Source organism: Anastrepha obliqua, chromosome 2 (genome assembly GCF_027943255.1).
Source record: "Anastrepha obliqua isolate idAnaObli1 chromosome 2, idAnaObli1_1.0, whole genome shotgun sequence".
Lineage (NCBI taxonomy): Eukaryota > Metazoa > Arthropoda > Insecta > Diptera > Tephritidae > Anastrepha > Anastrepha obliqua.
This window is the reverse complement of record NC_072893.1, coordinates 105,434,836-105,456,768: the sequence shown is the minus strand read 5'-3', so window position 1 is coordinate 105,456,768 and position 21,933 is coordinate 105,434,836. Positions and strand designations below refer to the sequence as shown.

General features: G+C 37.7%; 1 protein-coding gene across 1 annotated transcript in view; it reads left to right on the top strand.

Annotated features, from left to right (window-relative positions):
* LOC129239066 (glucose dehydrogenase [FAD, quinone]) overlaps window positions 1–15,627 on the top strand; it is a 47,191-nt gene extending 31,564 nt beyond the window's left edge. Inside the window, exon 2 of the mRNA XM_054874347.1 lies at window positions 13,538–15,627. Coding sequence (XP_054730322.1) covers window positions 13,735–15,627 — 1,893 coding nt within the window. The 5' untranslated portion in view covers window positions 13,538–13,734. The remainder of the gene's footprint in view (window positions 1–13,537) is intronic.
* The last annotated feature ends 6,306 nt before the right edge of the window (window positions 15,628–21,933 follow it).

The window sequence follows — 21,933 nt, the reverse complement described above, 5'->3', positions numbered from 1 at the left end:
CTCAGCTTCCACGAGTTCGAGCAAGGCGTCGGAGTTAAAGACTTCAGCACGACCAGCGCGCGGGGCATCCTTCACGTCGCAGTTACCACTTCGGAATTTTGAAAACCACTTTTGCGCAGTCCCTACACTCACGGTATCCTCTCCGTGAACAGTGTTTATTTCTGCAGCAGCAGTTGTTGCATTTTTACCACTTTTATAAAAAAAATACAAAATATGCTTCTTATACGCCTTCGAAGATTCCATTTTATCCACAATATATCAAAGAAAATATAAATAGTTGCGTTATATTCCGCGAATAATTTTTTGTATGCAAAAATCGTACAAAAGTGAAATTATGGGTAAAATACGCACGAACTTATGGACTGACCTGATAGTTTTCAGCAGTCATCGAAAAAAACAAGATAACAATCAGGGTAAGGAATTCGGCCCGAACCCGTTGGGTTCAAAGCGCGTGCTGTCATTATCAGTTAAATCGTTTCGAGGAATTGGAATTGTTGTGGTCCAAATATGTTATTAACTGAAGTTCATTACAACAAATTACATTTCACTGACCAAGTTATTTATTGATTTTTTATCGCCTATAAATCTCAACAATTTATGTACAGAATGACACAAGTCAACAAACTCTGCTCAACTTTTTGGCCCTCACATATGAGAACGATTCGAGGATTGCCTGCCATATTTTGCGCTGTTGCAACTTGTTTTTTTTTTACTTTCGTGGCATAATAGAGTTATAAGGTGGCTCGATGCTTCCACTTTAAATGGAGAACCTTTTACATTTCCTGCATTCCCAACTAGACTAACGATGAACAATGAGAGGGACTAACTCAAAAATTTTAAAATGAAAACAACGATAGGAAGGATTTCGGTACGAGGGTATGTTGGGTGACCACTGTGTTTGCCAATGTTTTCAATTTCAAAGATTCGGAAAACCTTGAGAGTAAGGTTACAGCATTAGAGAAGACAAAACGTCCTGTCCTATAAAATACAGCAAAAAAACACACCCTCCTTGGTGGAGCAGTGAGCTCTTAAAACTAAGAGAAAACTCTAGATCAAGCTTTAACCTCAGCTACTCGACGGGAAATTGGGAAAACTGAACTTCCAAGGATCACTCAATGGCTTCTTGGGTCAAAAAACCAAATGACACTTGGAGTGTTATGACAAAAAATAGCTAGATCTTCTGTTAAACAGTAATTTCCCGGGATGCAGCGCCCACGAAAGTGGAAATATTTGGCGGAGCCAATATGATTCAAATCATCTTGCAGATGCAACAATTACGACCTTTTGACCATTTAAATCTCCGGGCCTTGATGGGATCATCCCAAAGATGTTACAGGAAACCCTGAACTGTATCCTACCATGGCTAGTGGAAATTTTCAAATCGTGTTCAACCTTAGGTCATATTCCAGATAGTTCAAAACTAGTTAAGGCCGTCTCCATACCAAAAATAGGTGGGAGAGGCATGAATCCGCCAAGGGTTTTATACTAATCAATCCTCCGTCATTTTTTTTAAAAACTTTTGAAAGGCTTGTGGATATACACCTCAGCAGTTCATTGGAGAGCTGTGGTATATCAACTGCACAACATGAAGGTACGCATGTATGGAGACAGCGCTTCACGAGGTAATTCGAACAATAGAGAACTCTCTAGAGAAGAAACAGTATACCATGGATTAATTATATTAGTACTGATGCCATCCAACGGGCGTTGATAGACGTACGGGGTGGACAATTGTATAATCTCTATGCTAGAAAACAGGATCATCAAAGCTAATATGGGTAATATCAACATAACTAAGACGGACCGTCCATAGGGGCACTCCACACGGGAGAGAATTATCTCCACTTCTTTGATTATGTGTGATTAGCAAAATCTTAATAAAACTTAATATAGGTGGGGTAAAAGTGATTGCGTACGCTGATGATGTGGTGTTAATGGCATCAGAACTGTGTCTTAATACGATCAGCGAAATCATTCGAAGGGCGCTAGACGAGCTTACCAGCTGGGCCACAGGCTGTAGCCTAAGTTTAAACCCGCGTAAAGCAGAAGTTATGCTTTTCACCACCAGGACAATGGACAAAGTCTCTAACTTTCACCCAGTGCAAAGTACTTAGGAGTAATTCTGTACTCCAAACTTAGCTCGAAATTAAACATTGAAACCGGGTACGGAAAGCAGAAATTGCTTTATACGCCTGTAAACGTATGCTTGGTGTGTCCAACTGGCGCCGGTTAGCACGAGAAAGAAACGACTCGGCAAAAATCGCGTAAGCGGTTATCGCGCCAATTAAGAAGACGAAGAAGGCGGTTATACGACCTATTTTATCGTATTTGTATGGAGTTTGGTGGAAAGCTCTAGGGAGAGATTACAACATGAAATTACTCGGCAGAATACAAAGATCAGTCTGTGCAATGAGATAATGAGATCATGTCTTATTTAGGCTCTTAATGCACGTAGATAATATCAAGAAGATGGCAACTATGACTACATTGAGGCTAAATGAAGCGGGCCGCTGGAAAGAAAAATCGTGAATATTCTGCCTTATGGAAGGAAAGAATGTCAACCCTGGGCAAACATCTGTTCGAGAGTCCCGAACAACTGTCTGGTTTAGACGTCAACAACCTAATTAGGTTCTTAAAGCGCACAAACTGGATATAGTCATGCACCCATCAAACAAGTTGGTAGCGAGGACGTGGAAACAAAATGGCGCGGAAGACCTAGTTGGATTCTGGATGAATCACCACTTTAACCAACCATTTGATACAATATGAATACTAATACATATTTCAATGAATTGAACAGCTGAGCATTGAACACAAAAAACCCAGCTGATTTTTACCACAAAAGTGTTTTAAATGCAAAGTGCTTTTAAATGTTTTTTTCTTTTTTTGCTATGAAGGGGATCTTTTTCATTTCCATTTCACATGTATTTTTGTGTCGGTAGGTAAACGCTGAATAACTTCGTCATTTACCAACCGATCGACTTCAACATACACGTTTTCGATACGTCAATTCAGTGCAATTTCAACCATGGATCGCTTTACACCGAAGCAACTGAAATCGACGCTATAAAACCCGAAATTCCTGACAAGGTGGTGAAGAAAGCAGAAAAAAGATCGCAGTTTGTGATTGCTAATATGGTGGCCACTTGATTGATATTTTATTCAAAAAATAGTTTTAATAAATTGTAAATAACCAAACCAATTAAAAATACCTCACTTATACAAATCAGTTGTTTTTTTTTTTTCAAAGTTATTCAATGTTTTCATACCGACATAAAAGATGGCGCAGCACGTACTTCATAAGAAATTTCAAGTCTCAAAAGCCCTGGGATTGATGGCAAATAGTACGGGATCCCGGATTCTCGCTATTAAAACTCCTAGAGATCACGGTTGGCGCATTGTGAGTTGGAATATGTCTCATATAAACGATTCAATTCAACTTCATTTTTGATTACTAATTACTCTGTAATGCTGCATTTCGACAAAGCAAAAATAAAACTACCTTAGAAAACACGTTTAGTTGCTCAGGTCCAAAACCATGTTTATTTGTGTAATTCATAGTCATTTACTTGACTAAGTTTCAAGAGTTCAGAATCGTTAGAAATTTTCCTAACAATTCTAATAAGAGGTGAAAAGTATAATAAATAATTGCCTGCCAAGTATATGGTTGTGAAAAAGTAAATCCAGTAATTACAAACAAAAACAAAAACAACAATTATTAACTCACAGTTCATTGCACACTAAGTTTTAATGTTCGAAATTTGTTTGTACTACAACTTACGTAACGATGTAATGAATGGCATATGACTATACGCACCTCAACCACAGCTCAAAGTCATTTTTTTTATTCATTTAAATCTGAATTTATTTAAATGTCCTATTTAGCAACACGAAGTCACTGAATTGCCAATTGTTTACATTGAGCGCAAATACCAGGCGTACTGGATCGAGAGACCGAGATCAAATTTTAAATGAACAAAATCAAAAGCTTCTAAGTATCGTAGAAAAGTTTCTGTTGAGCGAAATCCACAAAAAATATTACTAAGAATTCCATTTCGAGTTTTAATTAATCGCTTAAAAAATGGAGTCACATAGCGAACTACAATATAATTTTGGTTTCAAAATAAAACTTGCGCTCTGAAATAATGATTATTTTGTGAGTTGAGATTTTTTAATAAGAAATGTTACTTAGAACATTGTCGAGCATCGTTTTCCGTTTGCACCTAATCATGGTTGCGTCCGTCACTTCGGACATTACAGTTGTTGTAAATATGTTTTGTAAGTTTTTTTTCATTCTTAAGTGCTGTTTATGGTCCCAATGCTGTAACGAATGCAACAGCAAATCGGTGAATCCAACGATTCCGTTTTGGTATGCCAATCAACGAAAATATTTGATCAAATCATGGAATTCGTCGAGTAGGACCGGCATGCGAGCACTTTGATGGTTTTTGAGAAAAGTGACATAATTCAAAAATAAAAAATACTGAGTTGGGTCAGTTTTCTAGATAAGTGACACGCCAATTCGATCACCTGACAAAACGACACTAACGCCATCTCTCAGAATTGCTTCAAGATTCGCTTATGACGCTTTTCCAGATAAAAATATATAAACTCTGTAGTTGATTTTTGCTTTTAACGGCAAAACTACGAATTTGAGTTAATTTTGAGTTGTGTCGCTTTTGTCGAAAAGGGGCCGTTCAAGTATTACGTAAGCACTATGGGGGGGTGGGGGGTTCTTTGTTTTGCTTATTTTGGATGACATGGGGGGTTGGGGAGTCTAGATGATGATTACGTCATCAGTAGTTATTTACTTTTTTACACGAATGGCAACCCTCACATTATCTATGCTTGAAAACGAAACGCATTTTCGGGGATTCCCGCAAATATACACGCATACGCGATTCGGGGAATTGCCGCGCGCTGTTCACTTGTCTAAATTTTGTTTTGTTCGGATACCACGCAACTCAATATTTGTGTTACCGTTGATTCCATTAGCCAAAGTTTAACGTTTAAATAAGATGTCGTTTCAAATAGACAAATCCAAATTATACCAAAAATTGTTCGAAAGTTTTAAAAAATCTCATACAAGTACGAAAGTACAAAATGTACAAAAGTTAGTTAACGAAGTGTGGCGAAATTATAAATTACAAGCAAAGTCCGACAAGGAACTAGATATCATTGTATCTAAGAGAATTGAAGAAGAATTGCAAGCGGCGACTAAGAATAAATCCAATCTACTAAATTTTTTTTTCCAAGGTGAGTGACGAAATCATTTTAGGTACCTATGAGTACTAGAAATATTAAAAATTTATGCGAATTTTGCAATTTCCCTCTGGGGGAAGGTGATACACGTAAATGTCGAACTATGGCTTTAAATAATCTTTAAACGCAGTTTTTATTGCATACTTTGTATTTACCTATGTAGCTTAATAAGATAATCTTTAGCAGAACCAATGGAAAATTTGTACTTTTAGGCAACGACTACCTGTAAACCTGCAGAAAAAACACAAATTATACAGCCAGCTTCAAATATTAAAAAACAGGAAGAAGAGAAAATAAAACCCGGTAATGAATCACAACAGATAAACAGAGAGCAAAACCTTCTCAGGAAGCTATGAAAAATAAGATTGCTCTACTCGAAAAAAATCTGAACGCTTTGTATTCTACCAGAGATACTATGCCAAGCCGTCCTGAAGTTGATAAACAGATCATTAAGTTGCGTGAGGAAATAAAAACAGCAAAACAGTCTTTAACCAGGAAGATTCAAAACGCAGATGCCCAGAAGAAACACAGGGATGGTATGAAAAGAAAGTTAGAAGATATTTGTCATGAAAATCCAGAAATAAAAAAAGACTATCTCTGAGGGATTCAGTGGGACGTCCTAATCTTGAAAGCAATCAACCATCACTATTGAAAACAATTGCGGATATAGCTTTATTTGGGAGTGCAGCAGATGATAGAAGACGAACGGAATCTATTCGCAGCGTAAAAACTCTTGATGAACTCACACAAGAATTACGTAAAATAGGATTTGACATTAGTCGCAGTGGGACATATCTTCGTTTGATTGCCAGAAAGTCTAATTCTGCAGAAGACATGTATCGACAGTCCCTATTAAGCTCATTCGGGCTCAAACTGATCACCACAAGAGCCACTTAGATATGAAGTTCGCTGAAACATCAATCCATTATTTAGAGAACATAGCATCCATACTTGGACCAGATCAAGTATTTTTCATATCTCAAGATGATAAAGCTCGAGTCCCTATTGGCGTAACTGCGGCAAATAAGCAAGCACCTCTTCTAATGCACATGGAATATAGAATCAAATTACCTGACCACGATTGGGTAATCGCTGAGCGTCATAAATTAATACCATCTGTTTACGCTGGTATCAAAATCACTTCCAGTATGCTAGGGCAAGCCGTTGGATATTCTGAACCAACATACATCGCTATTCGAAGTGGAAAGCATAGTTCATCTACTGCTAATACTCATGCTCAGGATTTCGAGACCCTACTCGAACTTGAAGAGTTTCGACCATTAGCTAAAACTGACCATGGACTAGTAAAACCTGTGGTAATCATGACGGTTCATGGAGGGCCAGATGAAAATCCGCGTTATGAAAAAGTCATAGGGTTTGCTATACAACACTTTAAGCGACATGATCTCGATGCATTGTTTTTAGCTACCAATGCTCCTGGAAGAAGTGCGTACAACAGAGTAGAGCCCAGAATGGCTCCTCTTAGTCGGGAACTGGCTGGTTTAATATTGCCTCATGACCATTTTGGGTCTCATTTGGATGAACGTGGCGTTACAATTGATGAACATTTAGAAAGATCTAATTTCGAATTTGCAGGAAATGTATTAGCTGAAGTATGGAGTTCAATGGAAATTGATGGCTATAATGTTACTGCAAAATATGTTGGGGCAGGTCAACAAGATGTTCCTGATTTTCCAGACATTAAATGGTATTCAGAACATGTGCGTGAAAGCCAATACTTGCTTCAAATTGTAAAATGTAGAAATACAGAATGCTGTGGGCCAAGAAGTGGCCTATTCAGATTACTAGATAACAGGTTTCTTCCACCACCTGTAAAAGTAAAACAAACAGTTGATGACTTGGTTTTGGATGAAGGAGGGCAATTTCTTGATCTTCCAGTCAATTTAGCTCTACGCTTAAGTGTTTCACTCAAAGATTTCCTGCAAATGCCCTACGATTATTTTTGTCCGACGGTAAAATTGAGGCTATCAAGTCGAACATGCAAAACGTGTGGTCTTTATCATGCTTCCATCAAGTCACTAAATCGTCACATCGAGAAGATCCATAAAAAAGCAAACACGCACACTGATAGGAAAGTTAGACCTGTAAGAGTCGCTGCTCGTCGTGCTAATGAACTGATGTGCATTATTCAAAATTTAGAGCACCATGATGTTGAATGGCTCGATGAGAACGACGTAGACATTCCAAAATCGGATGAAAGTGAGCGGTTCACAACACTGAGCAGCAATCCAAGCAATCCAATGTCATCGAAAACTTAGAATCATGGATTCGGGTTTCATGGACTGAAGACTGTTAACTTGAATTTAATATGTGTACCCAAAATTTAAAATAAGTTTGTTATGTTCGTAAGATTATAATATGTTTATCCCTTACTCTATGTTGAATACTGCATCAGTAAAATCTAATCTCTATTCTAAATCTATTTTCTTATTTTTAAAATTATAATTATAACATTATATTGTAATTATAATATAAAAAAAATACATTTTTTAATTGAAAAATGTTTACGTAAGCATGAGGGGAGGAGGTAAAAGCTTTGCTTACTTTTGCTGACAAGGGGGATGGGGGGGGGGGGGGGGGGGGGGGGGGGGTAAATAATTGTAATAAATCTGCTTACGTAATACTTGAACGGCCCCAAACCTTCGACTTATTCCATTGCTCAGGAATTAAATATTAGTCAGAAAACTATTTAAAATCATTTGTATATGGATTTTTATGATGATTTCTATTTGTCAATTGTGACTATACCAAATTAATTGCCGAAATAAAGTGACTATGGGAACTGGAACTGGAACTGAATATATAAAAAGAGATATCTAGGCTGCGCTGGATTACCACCGACCTCTGAGTGTGATTGTTAAATGGAACAGTCTCCACCTCAATGGACTTTTCAGGCTATATTCTTTTGGAATAAGAGAGAATTGGCTACAGCAAAGCTGCCCTCATGACCTTAGACAGTCCTCCAACCACTTCAAGGGTAGTTGAGTCTTGTAAACCTAGCTATGTCGGTAGACATAATATCCTGGTGCTAACATGGGTCCCGAGTCACGTGGGTATCGTGGGTAATGAGACCTCTGACTCTGACCATTCCCTTATGCAGCCAACAAAGCCACGGTTAACAAATGGTTTACTTCAACCCACAAGTTAGCTTGGCAGGTTGAGAGAGGCTGTACATGGACAAAACTGATTTCACCTGTCATGCCCGACCAACTGTCGCAGATCCTCCTGTCATTAAGCAAAAGGGAGTACAGGCAGATGGTTGGACTGATGACGGCCCACTTTCTATGGGCGAAGCACATGGAAAAGGTAGGCAACTCTGTCCAGCATGTGGAGAAGAGGATGAGAAGGTGTACCACTTTCTGTTCGTCTGCCCGGCTTTCGCTCGTAGCAGGCTTGAGGTCTTTGGATGTGATGTTGTAAGAAGCGACCACAAGGCTCGTTGGCACCACAAGATCTACTCAGATTTCTTCGGAGCTGGGGTAGATTTAATGGAAATTAAAAAGGGAAACCGAGTGCAATACAATGGACTTAATGTTGTCTGAGTGCTGTACTTGGTAGTTGTCGCGACAAAAAAAAATTTTTTTTTAATTCTATATTTGTTTATTCTATTTAATAAAAATAATAGTAATAACAATGACCTTAGCAAGAGGGTAGTGGAACAAAGAACTTTTGTTTTTGACATAAAAGTGTCGTTGCCTTCAGTCACCGACTACAATCAACCTACTTGTCTTGGAATGGGCAAAAATGTAATACAATTTTTCGAAATATTTTAACCACGACTCCACCCGACGTGTCTTCTTAAGTCATAATTATTCTAAATGTGAGCCAAATCGCAACGTAAATGCAAATCTGCAAGGGCACGCGCAAAACAGCACATCAAAATTTCAATATGAACCAACACACGCTTATTGCTTTGCATGTTAAAATATATCCGATTTATTTTTTATTGAATTATAAAATAACCAGCGAACATTTTAAAGTCTCAAGTTATTTCTATATCGTTTTTCGTTAGTAAGCGAAGAAGTGCGAAAGCGCGTAGATTGTTGATTTTCTGTTGACTCGTTACACGAATCATTCGAGTTGCATGTCAAATGTCTAACAAAAATAGTTTTTCGATATTTATAAGCGCATAATTAAGTTTATTAACCTCACGGGATCATCGCATGCGTAACTAAGTAAAATATTATTGAATTTGCATATAAGCAGCGGCAATTGCTAATACGAGTGCGAGCAATGGGTTTGTTGCTTAAGTCTTTCGTTTTTTTACGCGTGATTCGCTGTTTCATTTCCTATAGTTATTGACCCAGTTTCTAGAGCAGCAAAACTTGCGACAATAGCAAAGAAAAACAAACAAAAAAGAATAAAAAATCAAAAAACAAAATAAAAAAAATAAAAAAAAAAATAAAAAAATAAATAAAAGAAATAAAAAAAAAAATAAACACAAATAGAAATCATGAGAGGGAGACTAGAAACAGTGAAGTTGTGAAAATTCAATAGAAAAAAAGTACTATGTATATTTATGCTGATCTTGCCGCCTACCCAACGAATACTATGAATGCATGAATTACTAACTTTTTTCATTATTTGTTTTTCTTTTTGGTGTTATTTGTCAATTACCTAGCACTTCGCTGCCACCAACAAATATGTTTACTGCTAGTCTTTACTTAGTGGATTACAAAAATTTGCAAAGTGCGTGTAATCTCTACCTCACTGCAACACTTATAAATGATTTTCATTTTGAACGGATCTCACATTAATTTCTCTATCATCCCCTTCAACTTTTAATAGTCATGCTTTAAGCATTTAATTGAATTTGGTTTTTTTTGCACGCGCAACACATTTGAAGTCACGTAGTCGCGATTTTACGGCTATTCATAATCATTTATTTAAAAAAACAAAGCACAAAAAAAATTGTATTTGATTTTTCGTCTCGCTTTGTGCGGCTTCGCTTTGTTATTTGAATTTGTCCATTCGAAAAAGTTAATAGCAATGGCCAAGAGAATCCGCTTCAATAACTGTATTGAATTACCTGAACAATGCTTGCATACTTTACTATCGTCGTAGAAGTATCTAGAAATCAGTTTTTGGGCAATTAAAAAAGATTAGCCATTGGTTCTGGGCAATAGGCAGTGCAGTATTTTGAAAAATACGTGGATAGTAATGGAGGTTTCAGACATCGAAAATTTCGGGATTAGCTTGTATTCAACTCGAGATCCCAAAAAATTTTAAATATTGATTAGTGAAAATAGAATATTGTTTATTACAAAATTTGATTATTTTCGCTATGTTGTCCACTATTTTCGATAATTGCACTTTTGTATTTTGCCTCTGCATTTTCGTTGGTTTGATTACTTCTTTGGCTTTGTTATACTTTGCCTTCTAATTTCATTGTTGTTCATTTACTTCATTACTTCTTTTTGTGTTGTGTTCTACTGGCAACCCCGCCATCTCTACTGCGTACGCCGGTTGCAAAGCTTTTGCAATTTTTCTATTGTGCATTTTTTTTTTTTTGTGTATTTATGTAATTTTTGTCATAGCTTTAGACTTGTTTTTCATATTTCTAATTGTTATTGCATTTGTCAATTAGGCTTTTTCATGCAAAACAATCAAATGTGACATCATTTTGCTAAATTTGAGGAGCCTGAATGAATTGAACACGCATCTGATATTTTTAGATTTTTGTAATGCATCAACATCAATACTTTCCTATGCAGGTAAGAAAAAATACAAAACAGTGATTAGTTGGCTCATGACAGACTGTATGCGGAACATCAGCTTGACGCAGAAATTTTATTAAGATCTTTTATTTTATAGGCATGAAACACAAAAAGTAGAATAAAATATTTTTTGAGAGGGGAAAAAATAATTAAGCTCTACAAAATTGTTCGCATGTTTCAACATATAAAAACATTTGCTTGGAAATTTGTAGAACGCCACGCAGTGGACATCATACATTTTTTGGCAAAAGTAAGAGGAATGAATGTATGATAGTAAAGAAAAATTATAACCAGCTTGTAAACCATCTTTTGATCAAAATCAAATGTGTGATAAAGTGTTTAATATCACCTTCAATAAAAAGGTTTCAGCTTCTAATATGCAACATACTTTAAAAATTTGCATTAAAATTTGAAAATGTAATCTGAAAATTACATTCTGAAATAAAGTCGGTGGTAGACGGTAAAAAAATTTTCTTAAGTAATTAAAAAACATATTTGAAAATTAAACCAACTTATGTTTTTCCACGAAAAATTTTAACCGCTAACGTAAAAAAAATACTTTTGTCTTAGAATTTTTAAGAAACGATTATATTTTAATGAAACTACGATTAAAATTTTAGCAAAATGTCTGAAATGTATATACGAGGGGTGCCTTGTATATGTCGGGATTTGGCAACCCTGGTATTGCAATCTGGCAACTGACAGCTGTATCGCAAAGTTTGACATTTTTTGGCTTTTACGTACTCAGAACGTTTTGAAATACCAGCGCTATTTGTGTTGTTTACAGTAACTTAAAAGATTCATCTCGGTCCAAAAATGGAATTAAATCGTGAACATTTTCGTGCGATTATTTTTTACAACTTTCGACGTGGATTAACTCAGCAACATTGCATGGATGAACTTGATTCATTTTTTGGCGATGAAGCTCCATCAAGGACCAGTGTTTATCGATGGTATGGTGAATTCAATCGTGGTCGTATTTCACTCCAAGACGAATTTCGTGAAGGTCGTCCAAAATCAGTTGTTGTTCCGAAAACCATTGATGCTGTGCGCGAACTGATACTCGTATTGCAAGATCGTCATGTGACCTATCGTGAGATTGAAACAATTTTAGGCATTAGTGGGACCAGCAGACATTCAATATTGCATAGACATTTGACTGTTAAAAAAATTTGTTCGTGTTGGATCCCACACAATTTGTCAATCGCTCAAAAGAAGGCTCGTGTCGATTGGTCGAAGGAAATGCTCAAAAAATACGATCGTGGGGCTTCGAAACACGTCTATGACATCGTGACAGGTGATGAATCGTGGATTTACCCGTATGAGCCCGAAAGTAAACAGCAGTCGACTGTATGGGTGTTTCAAGATGAGCCAAATCCAACAAAAGTTGTTCGCGCACGAAGCACTTCCAAGCAAATGGTCGCCTGTTTTTTCGGAAAAACTGGACATGTCGCAACCGTACCACTAGAACAACGCAGAACAGTAGATTCTGAGTGGTACACAATCATTTGTTTGCCAGTTGTCTTCCAAGAAATTAGGAAAATCAATCGCCAAAGACGGATCACTCTTCACCAGGACAATGCGAGCTCTCACACATCGGCTCAAACAACTGCATTTTTGAGCACCCAAAACAGCGAATTAATGGGTCACATCCGCCGAATAGTCCTGACTTGGCACCGAATGACTTCTTTTTATTCCCGTACGTAAAAAACAAACTGAGAGGTCAACGTTTTTCGACACCTGAAGAAGCGGTTGCGGCATTCAGAATGCATGTTTTGGAGGTACCTCATTCAGAGTGGCAAACGTGTTTCGACAATTGATTCAAACGCATACAAAAGTGTATAGATCTTCATGGAGAATATTTTGAAAACCAATAAAGTGATTTTCGATGATTAAAATTTGTTTTTGTTCTCTAATCCCGACATATAAAAGGCACCCCTCGTAATACAAAAAATGGCACTAAACAAATCAGCAATCAGTGGCGGCATCTGCCACTGAATCTACATACTTATTTTTCTAAAACAGCGAAATTGGTATGTTAGATTTCAAGTGAACTATAATTTAAAGTAATTGCATATAATAAATATTTTAATTGTCACCTATGACATGGATCAAAAATTGATGTACACAAGTATTGACGCAGCTAAGAGTTCTAATCCGCATTCAAGCGAATCCGTTCAAGCAGCAACTCCAGTTTTATCAGCCGTAGTAATCGATTAAATTATCTCACCTGAAAGAAAAATAAAAACAGCAATTATAGATTGAGAAATTAATTGTAAGCACATTAATTACAGTTTAACAGTTTCTATGCAAATAAAATTATTTCATATCAAACTCATTTAGATGCGATAATTATTTATCTATTATTTATTTTTAATGGCAATAAAAATATTATCTGGCATTCATTAACTACACATAAATTATTTCCCAAGCCGTTTATTACCTACTTATTCTACTTTCAACGCTTGCCTGCTGCTCCAGGCTCTCCGTTCGTAAGCTAATCAATTTGTATTTCTCTTTTTATTACTTCTTTACAGCTCTCCAGCCAGAAGCCATCTCGTCTGCCTTACAGCACATACGCGCACATATTTACAATGAGCAAGCGCAAAAAACTGCTGCAACGATTTACCGCGTGATATTCAAACAACAAAAAAAATCAACAGCTACATCATTAACACTAAGTTAAGCCACAAAGCACTTTGCGCATTCGCATAACTCTCACAATCCAAAGAAAATGGTACTCAATCTACTCTTCATAACAACTGTGATAAAGTCCACGTTTGGCGTAGTCACCACCGGTCTCTGGCTTATACCACTGCTCCTCGCTGCCATCACCTACTACCGCTACGACAGTGTTGATCCGGAGTCCAGACCCATCGATCAATTGAATCTAAGTCCCGACTATGATTTCATTATAGTGGGCGCTGGTTCGGCTGGTGCAGTAGTGGCCAATCGTCTCACGGAAATACGCAAATGGCGCGTGCTACTCATTGAAGCGGGACCAGATGAAAATGAAATCTCAGATGTGCCTTCTTTGGCGGCGTATCTGCAGTTGAGCAAACTCGATTGGCAGTACAAGACGCAGCCCTCAAACAAAGCCTGTCTGGGCATGAAGAATAATCAGTGCAACTGGCCGCGTGGTAAGGTGCTTGGCGGCTCCAGTGTGCTCAACTATATGCTCTATGTGCGTGGTAATCGTCATGACTATGATCACTGGGAATCGCTGGGGAATACCGGTTGGGGTTATGATAACGTGTTACATTATTTCAAAAAATCGGAGGATAATCGCAATCCCTATTTGGCGAATAGCCCTTATCATGGTCGCGGTGGGTTATTGACTGTACAGGAATCACCTTGGCACTCACCGCTGGTAGCGGCTTTTGTCGAGGGTGGTCGGGAGATTGGCTATGAAAACCGCGATATCAATGGCGAGAAACAGACCGGCTTTATGATTGCACAGGGCACCATAAGACGCGGCTCACGTTGCAGCACCGCAAAAGCATTCTTGCGTCCCATTAGATTGCGCAAAAACTTCCATCTTTCCATGAACTCACATGTCACCAAAGTGGTGATAGAGCCAAGCACAATGCGCGCGCATACTGTGGAGTTCGTCAAAAATGGTAAGGTATTTCGCATACGCGCCAAACGTGAGATCATTATGTCGGCTGGTGCCATCAATACCCCACAAATACTGATGCTCTCAGGCATTGGACCGCGGGCACAATTAGAGAAACACGGCATACGCGTACTACAAGACCTCCCAGTTGGTGAGAATATGCAGGATCACGTTGGCATGGGCGGTCTTTCATTTCTGGTTGATAAACCCGTGGCTATCGTGCAAGATCGCTTCAATCCCACAGCGCTCACCATGCAGTATGTATTGCGTGAACGTGGTCCCATGACAACGCTTGGCGGCGTAGAAGGTTTGGCTTTTGTGCACACGCCCTACTCCAACAGATCCATCGATTGGCCCGATATACAGTTCCACATGGCACCAGCTTCCATTAATTCGGACAATGGCGCGCGCGTTAAGCAAGTACTCGGCCTCAAGGAGTCGATATATCAGGAGGTTTTCAAGCCCATCGCCAATAAAGATACTTGGACTATCATGCCGTTACTGCTGCGCCCCCGCTCACGTGGCTGGGTGCGTCTCGCCTCAGCGAATCCTTTCCACTATCCGCTCATTAATGCGAACTACTTTGATGATCCGTTGGATGTGAAAACAATTGTCGAAGGAGGAAAGATTGCGCTAAGGGTTGCCAATGCTAAAGTCTTCAAGCAATTCGGTTCTCGCTTATATCAGCGACCTTTGCCGAATTGCAGTAAATATAAAATATACTCTGATGAATATTTGGAGTGTCAAGCGCGCACCATCTCTATGACGATTTATCATCCATGTGGTACCGCCAAAATGGGACCGGCTTGGGATCCCGAGGCAGTCGTCGATCCACGTTTACGCGTTTATGGCGTTAGAGGGTTGCGTGTAATCGACGCCAGTATTATGCCGACCATTAGCAGTGGCAATACAAATGCGCCGGTCATTATGATTGGCGAAAAGGGTGCCGATCTCATCAAGGAGGATTGGCAACGGAATCCGCAGTACCGAGCAGCAGCACCTAAGAGTTAGCAAAACTATAGATGATGAATTCGGTCACAATTCGTAGTATTGTTGGGGGTTTTGGCTGTTGGGCCGCCAGTGCATGTGGGACCAGAAATCAGGGGCGTACGTAAGCTTTACTATAAACCGCAAGCGGTGCCATCGAGGGGTGGTGTTTCTGGTTTGATGCCGAGAAATGCCATCTTACATAGAAAATATTTCACTACTACAGAAAAATGCACACAAAATGTTGTTTAATTAGTTTTTTTTAAATAGAAGATAGAACTATTCGAGTCATACACCTAACTCTTTAAATCATTTCTGTATTAGTGAGCTGCTTTAATATTCCTTAAGTGTTTCACTTAACGGTAATTTATAATTAATTTATAGTGCGTCATTATAATTTATTGCTGCACTCCTTAGGTACATTCAAAATCATTTTTCGATTGCATCAATTTTTCTTTTCATAAAACTCTAATAAGTAAACTAAGCATGTAAATATTATTTTAAGTTATTTAAAATTACACTCTTACATATTAAATTAAATTTTATGCTGAATAAACCAAATGTGGCAAGTTCTTGGAAGAGTTGTTTCATTTTTATGGGTGAGTAAAATAAAAAAAAATGGTTTTCTACTTTCTGAATAATTCCTCCTGCCTTTTAAGACTCCCTTCTGAGAAAGCTGAAGTTCTTGGTGTCCCTCAAGTTTCTCAATTTAAAAAGCAAGCTAAGTAAAATTCTTGTGAACCTAAAATTCAGCAGTGATTGAAGCCCAAATATGGGTTTTATAGATCGTTTATGGAATGTCGAGAGCCTTTTTGTTTTTTTGCTTTTGTTGTTCTGAGATTTTAAAGATCAGTAGAATTTTAAAGCTAATGATAAGGATGATTTTGTGACCTCAGAAGCTATGTAAAGAAGGATAGATCTCTGATGACTTAATTATAATGATCGTTACGACTTAATACCAAAAAATAAAAGAGTGCCTAAAACTACATCACTCTCAAATCGGTACGATGAGCGATATAGAAAAAAGCTTTTCGTTAAGGCGAAGAGAAGAAGCCAGGCATAATAATATACGGCTCGTCATTCTGATAAATGCAAAGTTGAAATTTTTAGCGGCTGGATACAGAGACATACCTGGAAGGGAATTAATCTTAAATCAATCAATTCTGTCTAATATGTGGGCATTCCTCATTCTCAAGCAAGTCCTGGTTCAGGTCGGTCTACCTCGCGCAAGCCAACAGTAGATGACCCACAGAGCCTACTTATGCAGTAACTATAAAGATCTGGCATAGAAGGAGCAGACGTGGAACTAGGTCCCTCATCAATCTAGGGGCGCTTTTCATTAGTAAAGTAGTTGGTATCATCACCGGGCGCTTATGGGAAACATATGGGGTTTCCCTGTAATGACTTCTGTTGCAACTGCAAGCACGAGGAGCAGGTGGAGGGCATTGATCAGTTCCTCTGCCACTGTCTCACTCTAAGCAAAACGTAACATCTAAACTTTTTCACTTCTTTGGATGTCAGTAGTATACGCAACCATCTACAATATTTTATCATTTATTAGAGAGATGCATTGGGAATTAAAGACGGAACTGGAATTCAAGTTGTGGATATCAAAATGGGTCTCCAGGTCTAAGCGGGCTCCTTTACACTCCCTACAACCTAGAACACATTTTCTAATGCAGGCAACAATGTTTGAGTATACATTTTATTGCTCCCTAAAGATTTTGTAGTTATGGTTTTATATCGGCTTGTTAATTAGTGTTTGCATGAACTGCTAGAGCCTGCCAGGATGTTCTAAAAAGAAATCCATAATTTTTGCATAAAATTTTTGCGCAAATGGTTGAAACATGTATTGTGGTCGATCTTTAACTCCAGGGCGCTGCTACGACTATTCACATGCCAGTTACCTTCGGTTATTTCTGCGATTTTATCGACATTTTCTTTAACATCAAAAATACTGAACGGAATCGACGAAACCAAATTTGCATGTGAGTTGCTGTTACAGTATCGGCACCATAAATACTATTCACAATTTCAGCGATCTGGCTTATATTTTCGCCTTTATTAGAGAAAAACTATAAAATGTACCGATTTTTCTCTTTGTAGTCTTCCATTGTTAACATCCACAACTGAATGGAACAACCACAAAAACAGCAAAAGAATTTTTTTAGTTTAAACTGCCACCTTGGCAACGGGCATAAACTTTACATTGTTTGATCGATACTTTACGAGATACACCCCTCTATCGATCTATCGAGAAAATAATTTATTTCTTTTTCCCGAAATTAATATAATCCTGCACCTATACGGTAGCGCAACTTGCAGCTATCAGTGTAGAGAAATAACTTAACGTACATAAAAACCTCTTTTGAAGTTCACGCTGATCCTCATATGCTATGAAGTATGTTTGTTTCTGAACTTCGATTTCCAACAAGGACAAGAAATTGAGCGAGTAACTTCGGTTGCTACGTCATTGGGGATTCGGCTGCTCTCGTCCATTCAATCGTTGTTCAGACAGCAATGAAGCATAATGAGCGAAGATTTTATTTGTATATCAACAACACAGTTTTAGTTTCTTCATAAGCAAACCGCTGTCATCATTCTTTTTCTTCATTTATTCACCATGATTCTCTACAGTTGGGACTAACTGAGTTTTATTTTGAAGCTCAGAACAGTGGGTATCCGTTTCAGGATAACCTTTATAGCATAAGACGAACTTGAACTAAGTAAAGTATTTAAGGGTTAAGCATCATTACTTTTAGTATACGAGGGGTGCCTTTTATATGTCGGGATTAGAGAACAAAAACAAATTTTAATCATCGAAAATCACTTCATTGTTTTTCAAAATGAAGATATATACACTTTTGCATGCGTTTGAACCAATTGTCGAAGCACTTTTACCACTCTGAATGAGGTACCTCCAAAACATGTATTCTGAATGCCGCAACCGCTTCTTCAGGTGTCGAAAAACGTTGACCTCTCAGTTTGCTTTTTACGTACGGGAATAAAAAGAAGTCATTCGGTGCCAAGTCAGGACTATACGGCGGATGACCCATTAATTCGATGTTTTGGGTGCTCAAAAATGCAGTTGTTTGAGCCGATGTGTGAGAGCTCGCATTGTCCTAGTGAAGAGTGATCCGTCTTTGGCGATTGGTTTTCCTAATTTCTTGGAAGACAACTGGCAAACAAATGGTTGTGTACCACTCAGAATTTGCTGTTCTGCGTTGTTATAGTGGTACGGTTGCGACATGTCCAATTTTTCCGAAAAAACAGGCGACCATTTGCTTGGAAGTGCTTCGTGTGCGAACAACTTTTGTTGGATTTGGCTCATCTTGAAACACCCATACAGTCGACTGCTGTTTACTTTCGGGCTCATACGCGTAAATCCATGTTTCGAAGCCCCACGATCGTATTTTTTGAGCATTTCCTTCGACCAATCGACACGAGCCTTTTTTTGAGCGATTGACAAATTGTGTGGGATCCAACGCGAACAAATTTTTTTGACAGTCAAATGTTTGCAATGTATGCTGGTCCCACTAATGCCTAAGATTGTCTCAATCTCACGATAGGTCACATGACGATCTTGCAATATCAATTCGCGCACAGCATCAATGGTTTTCGGAACAACAACTGATTTTGGACGACCTTCACGAAATTCGTCTTGGAGTGAACTACGACCACGATTGAATTCACCATACCATCGATAAACACTGGTCCTTGATGGAGCTTCATCGCCAAAAAATGAATTAAGTTCATCCATGCAATGTTGCTGAGTTAATCCACGTCGAAAGTTGTAAAAAATAATCGCACGAAAATGTTCACGATTTAATTCCATTTTTGGACCGAGATGAATCTTTTAAGTTACTGTAAACAACACAAATAGCGCTGGTATTTCAAAACGTTCTGAGTACGTAAAAGCCAAAAAATGTCAAACTTTGCGATACAGCTGTCAGTTGCCAGATTGCAACACTAGGGTTGCCAAATCCCGAAATATAAAAGGCCCCCCTTGTATAAATATGTCAGAAAAAGATTATATTAAAAAAGTAAACAAAGTGAATTTGAGTCTAAATTGTTATTGGAGATTTTCTAAACAACAAATCTCATATCCGACATTTATTTTTGTCGCTTTACATATCGCACCCTAAATACAAAAGGGGCACAACTCAAAATTTTCCACACTCGAGCTTGACTTCTTTACAGTAGCACAGAAAACAAACTATGTGATATATCACGCTGAAATTTGTCATGTAAGATTATAACAGTCCTACCAAAAAACAATAAATTTATTTTTGCCATATGTCCTCCGCGGACAGTTTTATTGATAACGTGTCGTTCATATTTGAGCAGAAGTACATTTTGAGTTGTGACCTTTTTGTATTTAGGGTGCGATATGTATATAAGTATGTACTCGCATGTAGCTTGGACTTTGAATGGCAGAAAATATTTGTGTGTGTGTGCTTATGGTATAATTAAGGCCAAACTACAAATGAAATAAACTATTGCATGTACTTTTGAATTTGTAATTAAATATATTAATACAAAGTTAGTTTACTTTTTATTTTATTGTAATTAAAACAGGTGAGAGCATTATTTTAACTCTGAAAATTACTCTGAAAAATCAATATAGTAATTGAAGCAATTGCTGAACAAATCGGACATTCAGAGCATTTAATTTATATTGATAATTGATTCTGTCGAACTGATTACAAACAATTGTTTTTCTATTTTTTTTCTTTTTTTTATTGCTTAATGAGATTTCAATATTCTCATACATTTGTGGCCACAATCAGTAACCGCCTGACTTGAGTTAAAAAGCATTTGAGCAGCTTATGCTCTCGAGCAATAAGGGTCTATACATATTTATATGATATTTATATACATCTCTGACATTTTTTTTTTTACTTATTAATAGAAAAATTTAAATTTCTTCTAAAATTTCAAATTAAACTTGTATTGTACTTGGTGATTTTTTAGCCCGAAGAACTTTTTTGTATTTATTTATTTATTTATTTTTAGATGGCTTTACAAAGTGAAATATGAATATGAATATAATTTTTCAGGCAGGCAATGGCAAACCTTCCAGTGTATTTCTGCCATGAAAAAGCTGCTCATAAAAACCATTTGTCGTTCGGAGGCGCCTAAAAACTGTAGATCCCCTTATTTGTGGAACAACAACAGGACGCATGACACGAGTTGGAGGAAGAGCTCGGCCAATGATTTTTATGTTTTTAATTTTATAAAATTTTTCAATAAAAAGTGACTGCATGTAATTTTTGTATGTGTAAATCAAACTAAACTTTTTAAAAAACCATACACCATTAAAAATTTCAAAGTGAATTATCGAAGTGAAAATATTTTCCACCAACACCAATTTTGGTTCAGAAGCGGGACAACGCGTCAATTTATGGAAAGCCATTTCTCACAGCGCCTGCAGAAACCTAATTTTTATATATAAGTATAGTACAAGGTGGCCCAAAATTAGTCGGAAGATTTACAATTTTTGTAAATGGCATCATATTTCAGTCATATTTGACACTTGTGGCACTTTACAGCTGAAATATACAAACAGACAAGCAATAGTACGCGTGAAGGTCCAAATAAAGATTTCCGTCACTCAAAATCACGCTTTGAACTTTTATACATTAGGGCGGGTAAATTTGTTATCGATTGACATCGCTTGGATTCGGATTCTACATAAAATTCTAGGGCGTAGCCCCAACATCCATTTCGAGCAGCCAAAATTTTAAAGGAAGTTATCTTAAATTAATAGGAATTGAATATGAAGACTAATACGAGAGGTGCCTTTTATATGTCGGGATTAGAGAACAAAAACAAATTTTAATCATCGAAAATCACTTCATTGTTTTTCAAAATGAAGATATATACACTTTTGCATGCGTTTGAATTGTCGAAGCACTTTTGCCACTCTGAATGAGGTACCTCCAAAACATGCATTCTGAATGCCCCAACCGCTTCTTCAGGTGTCGAAAAACGTTGACCTCTCAGTTTGCTTTTTACGTACGGGAATAAAAAGAAGTCATTCGGTGCCAAGTCAGGACTATACGGCGGATGACCCATTAATTCGATGTTTCGGGTGCTCAAAAATGCAGTTGTTTGAGCCGATGTGTGAGAGCTCGCATTGTCCTGGTGAAGAGTGATCCGTCTTTGGCGATTGGTTTTCCTAATTTCTTGGAAGACAACTGACAAACAAATGGTTGTGTACCACTCAGAATTTACTGTTCTGCGTTGTTCTAGTGGTACGGTTGCGACATGTCCAGTTTTTCCGAAAAAACAGGCGACTATTTGCTTGGAAGTGCTTCGTGCGCGAAC